Genomic DNA, 12858 nt, shown 5'->3' on the forward strand with positions numbered 1-12858 from the left:
TGTGAATGTGGTGGTGTTTATATTGGTCAGACTAAAATAAATTTAAAATATAGATTGCAAGAACACAAAAGTTAGATAATAAATAATAAAATAGAAATTTTCAGCTACAGCCGAACATGTAAAAACTACCCAACATACAATATTATTGGAAAAACTTTAGTTCTAGCTCAGCCTCGAAGTTTTATATCATTAAATAATAGAGAAACATTAGAAATAATGAAATATAAAAAAACAAAAACAAGTATTAAATAGAGACGAAGAACCAGCAAGTCAATACGTTGATATATGGTGAGATGTATTATAATTAATTTTAGTATTATTATTATTACACCAAGGAAATATGCAAACAACAATGAAGTAATGGGAAAGTATAAAATAGTCTTGAAAGTTACTTCTGAGGATGACGTAGATTACATGTACGTGTAGAGTGATTTTTCTATTTTAAAGTGGAAGCCGTACGGCTTCAATAAAGTTTTTATTGTGTAAATATAAAACGTTGTTTTTAATTATTTATTATAATTTAAAAAATTTTAAACACAAGTGCCGATAGGGCATATACAGTATTTCTTGTAACATTTTCTGCTGAAACATGTATTGCATTCCCCAAAAATAGAAACAGTTCCTTATGTTTATAAATAGTTGTTTGTCAACATACTATCATACATTAATTACAATAATTCATCATTCTTTGTTAATTTACTAACATTCATAGTTTTTAGTTAGTACAATTCAGTTCTAAGTTACTTTCATTCATTGATATGTTACTATTGTTCATTGGTAAGTTACTGCTATTCACTGTTAAGCTATTATCATTCACTGCTAAGTTACTATCACTCGTTACTAAGTTAGTGGCATGCATTGATAAATCGGAATATTTCATTGTTAATTTCTATCATTCGTTAATAAGTTGCTAAAATTTATTTTTAAGTTTAAGCTGCTAACATTAATTTCTAAGTGACTATTCACTGTTAAACTACTACTACTCATTATTAAGTTACTATCGTTCATTGTTTAATGGTATCTTTCATCAATTAGTTACTACCGTTGGTTAGGTTATTGGTGTTTATTGAGATGTTACTACCAGATAATTATCAAACAAATGATGCTAGGTTTAAATCAAAGTGAACGCTGAGCTTATGGCACACTAAACACTATATGTTACAAATGATGCAGTGAAAATAGTCGCAAACCGCCAAAAAGAAAATATTTTATGTGATATAAGTTGAACATAAAGTTTAGTTGATAACCAACAAGAATCAATTATGAGCAAAATAGTATAAAAGGAGTTAAATCAATACACCAACAACCAAATATTTCGGTTTTGTGTTCACATTCTTTAGCAAAATCTCAAAATACATCCACAATTAGGTACAGAAAGTTTTATTCGGGAAACTTGCAAAATGCTCTAGCCTGCGCATGTACTGGATGATAAATATATATTTTATACTTGTATATGTTACATGTTGTTGATGGAATTCGGCTCAGGCCTGGTACTTGCTTTTCTCTCCTGTGGCTCAAAATGTAGAACAAGCGTTTCATCAATCTACCTTGGATCAATTTACTCCATGCAATAAAACTGATTTATGTTTCGTTATAGGCTGCTCCAAACGTATATGACGTAAATGAAATTCACATGGCAAATAACACATCATATTTTACTGCCAAATGGTTTGCTCGAAATCGATTATTTTTGGTAGAGATTTTTAACAACATATAGAAACTAGCATTTGTATTTGTCTTAACAGTAATCCCACAAGGTAGCACTAGTCCAAATATGTTATATATATTTCTGTTTGTGAAAGATAGTACAAACTAAATTACTTAATATACCAACAGAAAATCTAGTTGAAATAAACAACTGAGACTTAATTCATTACGAGTTACTCGTTACTCAAAAAAGTGACTACAGTATCTAAGAAGCAACTGTTTTCCGTATTTTGTTTAAGTAGACGAATATCAAATAAAGGTAAAACTTTCGCTTCTGACAGATTACAGTAAAATAAGTGTGTAAAGGTGTGCAGTTTGGGCACCAATTATAATTAGGGAAACGTATTTAAAACATGTGTATTATACAAATTGGCAAACTCTCTATACAATATCTGAAATACATCAATACAACAATATGAAATTCTCTGAGAAGGCCAGCACAACTGTGCATATTGTCATACATTTACGTTATATTTTTATAGATGGGCTAGGTGTAGGCTAGTGGTCAGCATATTAAGCTGCGGATTGAATAGCTCAAGAGAGATGACTTGATGTTAATGATCACACTCCGCATTTTGAGATGTAGATGTATTGTAAAAGTGACAGTTAATCCCATTATTAGGTTCGAATGGCCGAGTGAATTTCTTGTGATGGCAAGTGCTCCTGGCTCACTAGCTGTCAGAAGTTCAAAATTAGAGACGACCAAACCTGAATCCTAGGGATATCTAATCTGGTCATTTAGCCCAAGTATATAGAAGGTGACATTCAGGTTACAAAATCAATTTCCTTATAAATAACTAAAGACCATACCTTGATTCTAAATGGTAAACTTACAGTTGAGTTTCAAAGTAATAGTTGTAGAAGCAGGAATAGTAATGTTGTTATTGGACGCCTGACAGGTCAAGACTGTTCTCAAGTCGTCTCTCTCGATTTCTGGAATAACAATCTTGTTCACCACGACTTCGTCCGATATGAAAGTATAGTTGTCATCTAAAAGGGTGTAATCCTGCCACCAGGTTAAAGATGGGCGAGGTTTCCCTGCAAAACAATTGAATCTAAACACTGATACCTTCAATAAATATTTTGTTTCTGTGATGATGACCGAATTAAAATGACTCTTCATTATAATCGATGTATTACAACCTCAAGTCGTTACCACCTTAATAACAACTAAGCATATTTTTCTCACATGCACGTGTAATATTTTCGAAGCTAATCTTGAGTTTATTTAATTGACTATATTCGTTACTGGGTTCCTCTATGGTTGTGATCTAAGTAGGCAGCTTGTTCTGATCGGAAGTGAACATTAAGATGATTTAAACTTTTCTTCGGTTATACGTAAAAACTATTTTCCTGAGATAAAAGTATAAAAATATCATGCTTTATTTTTTGAAAGCTACTTACCATAGCCAATTAATCAACAGTAAAGATATGATATGGAAACTTGAAGTTCGATAATATAAAACCGTCACAGTGCACACGCACTGACCGGAGTTTAATAATATCTGTTATCTCTATAAAGTATTAACAAAAAGGATATTAAAGAAGTTTTCAGGCTGTTCCTAATCAGACACGTGATTAGAAAGTAGCAATAACCAGCAAAATACAAGCTATATGTATAAAAACCGCAATAATGTAATCAACAGAGTCCACAGAAAACAAAGTGAATCGTTCATTTACGTCGACCAAAAATACATAACAGTTAAAAATCAATATCAAGTTCGTTGTTAGAATATGAATGTTCAGATTCTCTGAAACAACTAGGACGTGTTATTTAGACTTCCAGTAATAAACAGGTTATTTTATTATGCAATCAAAGTATCCTCCTTTTATAGGAAGAAATCGAACCCTCCACATTCTGTATTTAACTGTTTGATAACAGCTATAGGGAAAGGAATGTTTTTCGGAGTCAAATGAATATCCTGAATCTTTTTCTCGTGATTAAAAGTGTGGAACAACTTTATTTAAAGGGAATAGAACGCGAGGGAGCAACACAGGATATCGTGAATATCCTCTTCATGTTTAAGAAAGAGGAACAGTTTTAGTCAAAGGAACGGAGTGAGCAAACACTCTACAGTTGAAAGGATCTTAGAACATTCCTGTTCCTTTCACTTTACTATTGTGGTTATTTGAATCTTATACACAGAGTTATACACAATAGCTTCACTGGCCACAAACAGAACTGAAGCAAGCTTCCACAAGTAAAGTGAAGTTTTTAACACAGGGTTTAATTTGGCCATATCATTAGTTTCACTAATTACAAACAGAACTGAAGTAAGCTAAAACAAGCTTCCAAATTAAAGCGAATCAGTTTTCAACACAGAGTAACATACCTTGAATAATATAATCCATTAAACATAACGTCTGTAACGTCTGAACCAAGTTAGCCGTTAAAGGAATACAGTTAAAAACAAGTAGTTGACAACAGACTTTTTAATTGAGTTTCTCTGTTTTAATAAACACCGAACACAAAAATAACACTGAGTTTATTTCGAACACTTTGAAAACAAAAATAATTCCATGACTGAGTTATTAAAGGTATAATGTAACAGAATATACAATTTTATGATGCTGTTGTAGAAACCACACGAAGTAACGTAAAGTTTCTAGTATATGGAAATTACGAAATATAAAATGAATTTTGTTGAATAATAAATACCCTCTAATGATGTTTGAGCTTGTAAAATTAAATGACGGTAATCAACACAATCGTCTTTTTGAGTAATTATTAAAATTATTATCACATCACTATAAGAAGGAAGTATCTAACAGTTTAAATAATACATTGCACAGAATTGTTTTTCTGGCTTTTGTTATAAAAAAAAAGAAAAATACAGTTCATTATAACAAGAGATCATGCAATTTTATGCGGTAACAAGCCATTCTGTACTCAGAAATACCATAAATACTGATGTGTAGAACCTGTAGGTTGGTTGAATTTCCTAGGAAAACATTGCTTACTTCGATAACCAGAAATTAAATAAACTTTTCTAAAATACTGGTACACAACTTGCTTTGTGCAATATCATCCAATTACAATGTACCCACCTCCAACGACGCTACACGTTAACGATAAAGGTTGTCCTTCATTGAACGGTCCAACTAAACCCTTAAGCTGTTGCCTGTTTTCATCCACTATAATTGGCTCTCTGGGAGGAACTGTAAAAATGAAAGATTCCACTCCTTCTGATAAAATCAGTTTTATCTTGAATTACATTATAGTGATCAAGTTATTATTCATAAAGCTGTAGTAAGTTAGCGCTAAGACTAGGGCGATAATAACAAAACAGAAGGATGTAACAGATGAAAAAATACATTTTATATTCGTGTTTGATTTTACTCACTCACCTCAGAGACAGCGTCGCGTTAAGTTTGATTCAAGTATTGAATGAGGTTTGTTTGTTGAATTTCGCGCAAGACTACTCGTGGGGTTTCTGCGTTAACCACTCATAATTTAGAAGTGATAGACTATAGGGAAAGCAGCTAGTAAAAATCACCAACCGCCTACTCTTGGGCCAGTCTAATCAAATAGTGGGATCGACAGTAGATTTTAACGCCACAATGGGTGATAAGGCGAGCATGTTCACTGATGGAATTCGAACTCGCAAACCGCGAGCGCCAACTACCAGGATTTTGCTTGTACAAACAAGTATATATCATACAACTTAACTTCTGCTTTAATTTCAAATATAATGCTTTCATATTCATAACAAATATTTTTATTTCAATTTGTGAGCGTGTTGAATAAAACTTCTTGAAGCACGTAGAAGTTTCAAAATTAGTTCCAAAAATCTAAAATACTAATATAAAGTTGTGAAACGCTAAAAAAAGGAAATTCCCTTGGACTCTCATTAAACATAGATAATGTATTCTTCGTAGATGTCAACATGAACACAAAATATGTAAACATTTTCGGAAATGTGTTGGTCACATGGAAATACTTGTTTAAAACGCACGTATCTGTGTACTTTTAAGTAAAGAAAAAATATCTGAGAAACATTAGGTAACTTTGTAGCAGAAAGGTGAACATTAATTATTACGAGTGTGAATTAAAAGAATTATTATGAGTATGATTTACAGAAGACTATAATTAACAATAGTAATTATGAGTAGAATTTAAAAGAATAGATTTGTTTGTTTTTGAATTTCGCGCAAAGCTACACTAGAGCTATCTGTGCTAGCCGTTCCTAATTTAGCAGTGAAAGACTAGAGCGAAGGCAGCTAGTCATCATCACCCACCGCCAACTCTTGGGTTACTTTTTTACCAACGAATAGTGGGATTGACAGTCACATTATAACGCCTCAACGGATGAAAGGGTGAGCATATTTTGTTGGATGGAAATTCGAACCCGCGACCCTCAGATTGAGGGTCGAGCTCCTTAACCACCTGGCCATGACGGGCAAAAAAAAAATGGAAACGAAAAGGATTTACACGATCGATTCACAAGAGTGGTTACAAATAGTAATTATAAGAAATATTACGAGTAGGATTCGCAGGAGTGATTACGAGATTTCATAATAGTGATTACCAACATGATTTACAAGAGTGATTACGAGTAGGATTCTCAAGATTGTTTGCCAATTGGACACAACACTAGTTACCAGTAGGATTTTCAAGAGCAATTACGAGGAGGGTTTATATGATTGATTACGAATAGGATTTACAGAAGTGACCTCAATTAGGATTTACAGGAGTGATTAGGTGTAAGATTCACAAGAGTGGTTACGAGTATGGCTAAGAAGATTGGTCCCAGCAAGATTTACAGGAGTGGCTACGAATACAATTTACAAGAGTGATTATAAGAAAGATACACAAGAGTGATTACCAGTAGAATGCTCAAAGACAATTAAAAGGAAGATTTACAAGAGAGATTATAACAAAGATTCCAAAGGAGATTATGAATAGTATTCACAAGAGTCATTAAGAGTAGGATTTACGGGAGTGATTAAGAGTAGAATCTACAAGAGTTGTTAAGTTTCACAAGCCTGGTTATGAATAGGATCCACAAGAGCGGTTAGGAAGAATTTTTACATGAATGAGTACGAGTAGCATTCAAAAGAGTAGTTACCAGTAAGATATAAAAGAATGGTTACAAGCAGAATTCACAAAAGTCGTTACGAACAGGATTCAACAGAATAGTTAAAAGTAGGTTTTACAAGATAGGTTACCATTAGGATTTGTAAGAGTGGCTACAAAGAGGATTTACAGGAAATACAACGAGTGGGATTTAAAGAATTGATATTGATTAAAAGTAGGACTCACAAGAGTTGTACCGAATATTATTTGCAGTAAGAGTAGGACTCACGATAGTGGTTACCAATAGTATTTCCAGGAATTGTTAAAAGTAGGACTTAGAATAATGTCTGCGTAAAGGATATATAGACGTGGCCAGGAATAGGACTTATAGTAGTTATTGCGACTAAGATTCACAAGAGAAGCTTCGAGTAAAATTCAACTGAACGGTTATGAGTAGGATTCGAAAGATTAGCTACCAGTAAGATTTGCATGAATATGATTTACAGAACTGACAACCAGTTGGATTTACGTGAGTAATTACTATTAAAATTTACAGGAGTAATTACAAATAGGATTAAAAATTATGGTCATCAATAAGATTCACAAGAGTGATTACCAGTACGATTTACAAAAGTGGTTACTAGGATGATTTACGGGGGTGATTACGAGTAGCATTAAGAACAATCTTAATGAGTAAAATATAGAAAAGTTGTTTATGAGACGGATTTGTTAGAGTGATTAGAAGTAGAAGTCCCAAGAATGGCTATGTGTAGGATTCACAAATTGTACGATTTAGAAGAGCTGTTACGAGAGGATATACAAGAATAATTACGACTATAATTTACAAGAGTTGTTACGAATAAGAAGAGTGGTTATCAGTAGAATTACAAGAGAGGTTACTAATTGGACATACCTGAGTAATTACGAGAGAGTAGTAGTTACAAGGAGGAAGAGTATTTACATGAGTGGTTACGAAGACATGTTACAGAAGCAACAACGAAAAGTATTTTTATGTGGTGATTAAAAGTAGGACTCAGAATGAAGGTTAAGAGCAGGATTTACCGAAGTGGGAATGAGTAGAATTTGCTGAAATGATTGCGAGTAGGATTAACAAGATAAGTTACCAGTAGAATTCACCAGAACAATTACATTTAGGAACTACAACAGTTGTTACAAGGAGGATTTACAAGAATGAATACGAGTATGATTTATAGTTACTGAATACGGATATAATTTATAACTATGATTACGTATTAGATTCACAAGGGGTTACAAATAAGTATTACAGGACTTACTACGAATATGATTTACAAAAGTTACTGCCAGTCGGATTTATAGAAGTAATTTCGAGCAGGATTTACAAGAGTGACTACAAATATGACTTAGAAAAGATAAAATGTGTAGGATTTACAAAAGTAATTACAAGGAGGATTCACAAAAGTAGTTACGTGAAGGATTCGCAATAGTAATTAGAGAAACTAGTTACATGGGTGACTAAGAGTGGGATTTATTGGAATGATTACGAGTATTTCCTCAAGAATGGCTACAAGTAGAATTCGCAAGATTGATTACCTATTTGTTATGAAGATGATTTACAGCATTTTTAACAGTAGGATTCACGTGATTGGTTCCGGGAATAGCATACAGGAGCAATTACGATTAAGCTTCACAAGAGCGTTAACCAGAAGGTTGTGCTTGAGTGATAAAGAGCAGGATTTTTACGTGAATAATTACGAGTAGCATTCAAAAGACTAGTTACCAGTAAGATATAAAAGAATGGTTACAAGCATGTAGTGATAACGAGTAGGATTCACAAGAGTGGTTATTGGTAAGATTGAAAAGAGTAATTACAAGTGGGACTTACAAGATTGATTACAAAGATGACTTACAAATGTAATTAAAAATTGGATTTATAAGAACGTTTGCAAGTGGGATTCAAAAGAGTGTTTACGAGTAAGATTCACAATAGTTGTTAAGCATTAAATTTAACAAGAGATGTTGCTAAGAGGATATACTAAAACGATGAGAATAAGAATTTATAACAGTGGTTTTAAAGAGGAGCTAAAGGAGTGACTACCAGAAGTATACACAAGAGTGGTTACGAATACGATTCACAAGAGTGATTACAAGTAGGATTCAGAAGAGTGGTACGAGAAGGATTTACAAGAGTAGTTATCAAGAGGTTTTTAAAAAGTAAATGCAAGTGGGTTTACAGGAAACTCTACGAATGATACTTACAGGAGTGATTACAAGTAGTATTTAAAAGAATCGTTATGACTTGATTAGCAGAATCGACAACGAGTAGGATTTATGGAAGTGACTACGAGAGGTATGTACAAGAGTGTTTATGAGTAGGTCTTACAACAATGGTCACTAGTAGCATTCATAAGATGTTTACCTGTAGGATTGACGAGGTTGATTACGAGGAAGATTTACACTATTGATTACGAATATCAATCATAAGAATGGTTACAAGTAGGATTTACAGCATTGGTAATCAGTAAGAGTTATCAGATTATTTATGACTATAATTAAAATAAATCACTACAAGTGGGATTCATAATAGTGGTTGCAATGAGGATTTACAGAAGTGATTACGTGTGTACTTCACAAGATTTGTTGCGAGTGAGATTCACAAGAGCGTTTACCAGTCGGATGTACAAATTACTTAGGGGAAAATATGCAAGAATAATTACGATTATGATTCACTAGAGTGGTTACCTTGATGATTTAGAGGAGTCTTTACGAGGAATATTCACAAGAATGGGATTACGTAAAATACTTAATGATCAATGATAAACAAGATTAATAAGAGTTGTTTCAAGCAGGAGTTAAGGGAATAATTCCAAGAAGTGTTCAGAAGAATGGTAATGAAAAGGATCTGTGACACATAAGATTTAGAGTAGTGATTAGACCAGGATTCACAAGAGTATTTTTGAGTAGAGTTAAAATGAGTGATACGACTAGGATTCATAAAAGTAGTAAACAGTAGGACTTACAAGAATGGTCATGAAGGAAAATTGCATGACTGATAACTAGTAGTATTTCTATTATTGGTTAACAAGAAAATTTACAGGAGTGATTGCGAGTAAAATTCACAAGGTTGATTACAGGTAGTACTAAAAAGAGTGATTACCAGCATGAATTATAAAAGTGGTTACGAGTAAAATATAATGGAATGATTATGAAAAGTATAATTTAAAAGTGCTTGCGAAGAGGAATTAAAGAGGTGTAGTGACGTTTACAGGAATAATTAATAGTACGATTTAGAAGTTGTGTTGAAATGATGATTTACAGGAACAACAAGTAGGATTTATATGAGTGACTAAGAGTGGGATTTACAGAAGTGATTACAATTAAGATTTTAAAGAATGGTTACCAATACGATTTACAAATGTAGTCACATGTAAGATTCAGAAGAATAATTACGAAAAGAATTACCGTAAGTGATAACAATTGGGATCCACAAAAGTGGTTATGAGTAGGGTTCACATAAATGATTAGCAGTAGGTAGATTTTCAGGTCTGATTATGAAGTGAACTTACATGTGACTACTAATGGTAATTACAGAAGTGATTACAAGTAGGATATACAGGAGGGAATACGAGTGTGATTTATGGGAGCTTTTACAAATAGGATTCAGTACAGTGGTTTCTAATAGTATTCAAAAGACTAAATATGATTATTGTCCACAAGAGTGGTTATAAGTTGCAAGAATGATTACAAGTACGATTTAATAGTGTAGTTCTGAAGGTTACAAGATTGACTAGCAGTGGGATTTACAAGATTGCGTAAAGGTAGGATTTAGAAGAATGGTTAGGAAGAAAATTTACAGGAGTAGTTACCAGGAGGATTTAAGAAAGTGGTTAAAAATATGATTTACGAAAATAACAAGATGGCTTTATATGAGTGACTACAATTGGGATTTACGTGAGTGATTACGAATAGGATTCAGAAAAGTGCTTATGAATAGGATATACAATAATGTTTAAGAGGAGGATTTATAGGATTCAAGTTGAGAGGGCGCTAAGGATAAGAGAATACATTGGAAAGTTAAACACTTATAGATTTTTGAAAATTGTTTGACATTAATATCATCATTTGTAGTAATTTGGATTTAATAACAAAAGAATAACTAGATTTAGTAAGATTGGTAAATATAAGTAAGATGGTGAAAGTTTTTAAATTAGAGTTTAGTGGTGTAAATTGTACTACAATATTAATTCAAGTTACTGGTAAATTGTAAGACAGGTTAAATACATTGTTTTATTAAATAAATACAATGTAAAGACAATGTTATTGTTATTTAATGTTTTAAGGATTAACTTGTTTAGTTGAACTAAGACTCATTAGTTTATATTCAGCTCGTACTATAAGTTATAGTTATAGGTAGGTTATAGATCAGGCTAAATACATTGTATTATTAACGTTATGTATACATAAAAGTAAGGCCCGGCATGGCCAGGTGAATAAGGCACTCGACTCACAATCTGAGGGTCGCGGGTTCGAATCCCCGTCACACCAAACATGCTCGCCCTTTCAGCCGTGGGGGCGTTATAATGTGACGGTCAATCCCACTATTCGTTGGTAAAAGAGTAGCCCAAGAGTTGGCGGTGGGTGGTGATGACTAGCTGCCCTCCTTCTAGTCTTACACTGCTAAATTAGGGACGGCTAGCGCAGATAGCCCTCGTGTAGCTTTGCGCGAAATTCAAAAAACAAAACAAAACATAAAAGTAAGAACTAGTTATTGTTACTTCTATTTCTAAATTCTATATAATTAAAGATAAATTTAATTACTTTAGTGTGAAAACAAAGTAGTGATAAAACTAATATAATTGCCTCTTAAACACCAGCCATATTGACAATAGGCTACTGGTATTTAGTAATCAGTATTTATTTCCAGGCCAGAAGTATACATACAATGGTTAAGACTAATGTAGGAATTAAGCATTCCAGCCAGAATTATGAAATAATATTATAGATGGTTCTGGAAGTATCGAGTGAGAGACTGAGTGTCTATAGTGTTAATGAAGTATCACTAGTAGTTTTAGTAGAAACAGAGGGTATAGTATGTCAGCTATTGGTTGATACAGGTGCTCGATCTTCTCTGTTAAGTACAGAATTAGTGGATAGAAATCTGACATTGCTAAAGGATGGGTGGAAAGAAGTTTCTAGAAGTATTTTAACTTCCATAACAGGACATCTTGGTAAAAGGCTAAGTAAGTATTGTGTGAAAATAGGAGACTTAGAGATATAACACTTATTTTACATCTGTAAGCAGATAAATTTAGAAACAGATGGTATTATAGGGTAGGAGTTCTTAAGGGTTTATGACCCTGCAATATCTCTTGCCATTGGTAAGCTGCACATAGAAATGAAGATAATAAGTTCTGAAGGTCTCCTACCTTCAGATGTGCGAACGTTGAGACATATGATATGATACCTTCCCACTGAGTAAATCTAATAATCAGATGCCTAATGCTAACATTAGCGACGAGAAGGATCAACAATGAAAATATAAAAGCACTGACCTCCTAAGCATAGTGATACAAGACAAAGTCGGCATTTTAGGAATACAAAGTGTCTAAAAAGAAATCCAATTTAAAGATTAGTTAAAGTAATTGAAGTATCAGTGAGAAGTCACTTCGTTATTGAAGCTAAGGTAGATTACTTTAAAATAAATGAAGAAGTTTTAATTGAACCTACTGAAATAGAAAAAGTAGGAGTTTATATAGTTTATATACACACACTGACCTCCATAGTGATACAAGACAAAGTCGGCATTTTAGGAATACAAAATGTGTAAAAAGAAATCTAGTAAAAAGGAGATAAGCAACAGAGCATCCCAACAGGAGTGTTTGATAGAGAGAGTATCTGTAAGACTAGTTAAAGTAATTAAAGTACCTGAAGCTAAAGTAGGTTACTTTAAAATAAATGAAGAAGTTTTAACTGAACCTATTGACATTGAAAAAGTAGGAGCTTATATAGCTGCTTGTACTGGTAAAGCGTCTGAAAGAGGCACAGTGTCTATAAAAGTGTTTAATATAAATGAGGAAAATGTAATACTACCTAAGCATATATTAGTAGAGAAAAATTCGCTGCAGTAGGATAGCATAATGTAGAGATTACAAAGA

At 33.0% G+C, this 12858-nt stretch overlaps 1 protein-coding gene across 4 annotated transcripts in view; it reads right to left on the bottom strand.

Annotated features, from left to right (window-relative positions):
- Window positions 1-12858, bottom strand: part of LOC106471054 (hemicentin-1-like) — a 180579-nt gene that overhangs the window by 23941 nt on the left and 143780 nt on the right. For all 4 annotated transcript variants that reach the window (XM_022400539.1, XM_022400544.1, XM_022400535.1 and 1 more), the window contains exons 3-4: window positions 4756-4866; window positions 2542-2745 (exon numbers count right to left, since the gene is read on the bottom strand). In XM_022400539.1, the coding sequence (XP_022256247.1) occupies window positions 2542-2745; window positions 4756-4866 (315 nt within the window). The remainder of the gene's footprint in view (window positions 1-2541; window positions 2746-4755; window positions 4867-12858) is intronic.

Source organism: Limulus polyphemus, unplaced genomic scaffold (genome assembly GCF_000517525.1).
Source record: "Limulus polyphemus unplaced genomic scaffold, Limulus_polyphemus-2.1.2 Scaffold109, whole genome shotgun sequence".
NCBI classification, from domain to species: Eukaryota; Metazoa; Arthropoda; class Merostomata; order Xiphosura; family Limulidae; genus Limulus; species Limulus polyphemus.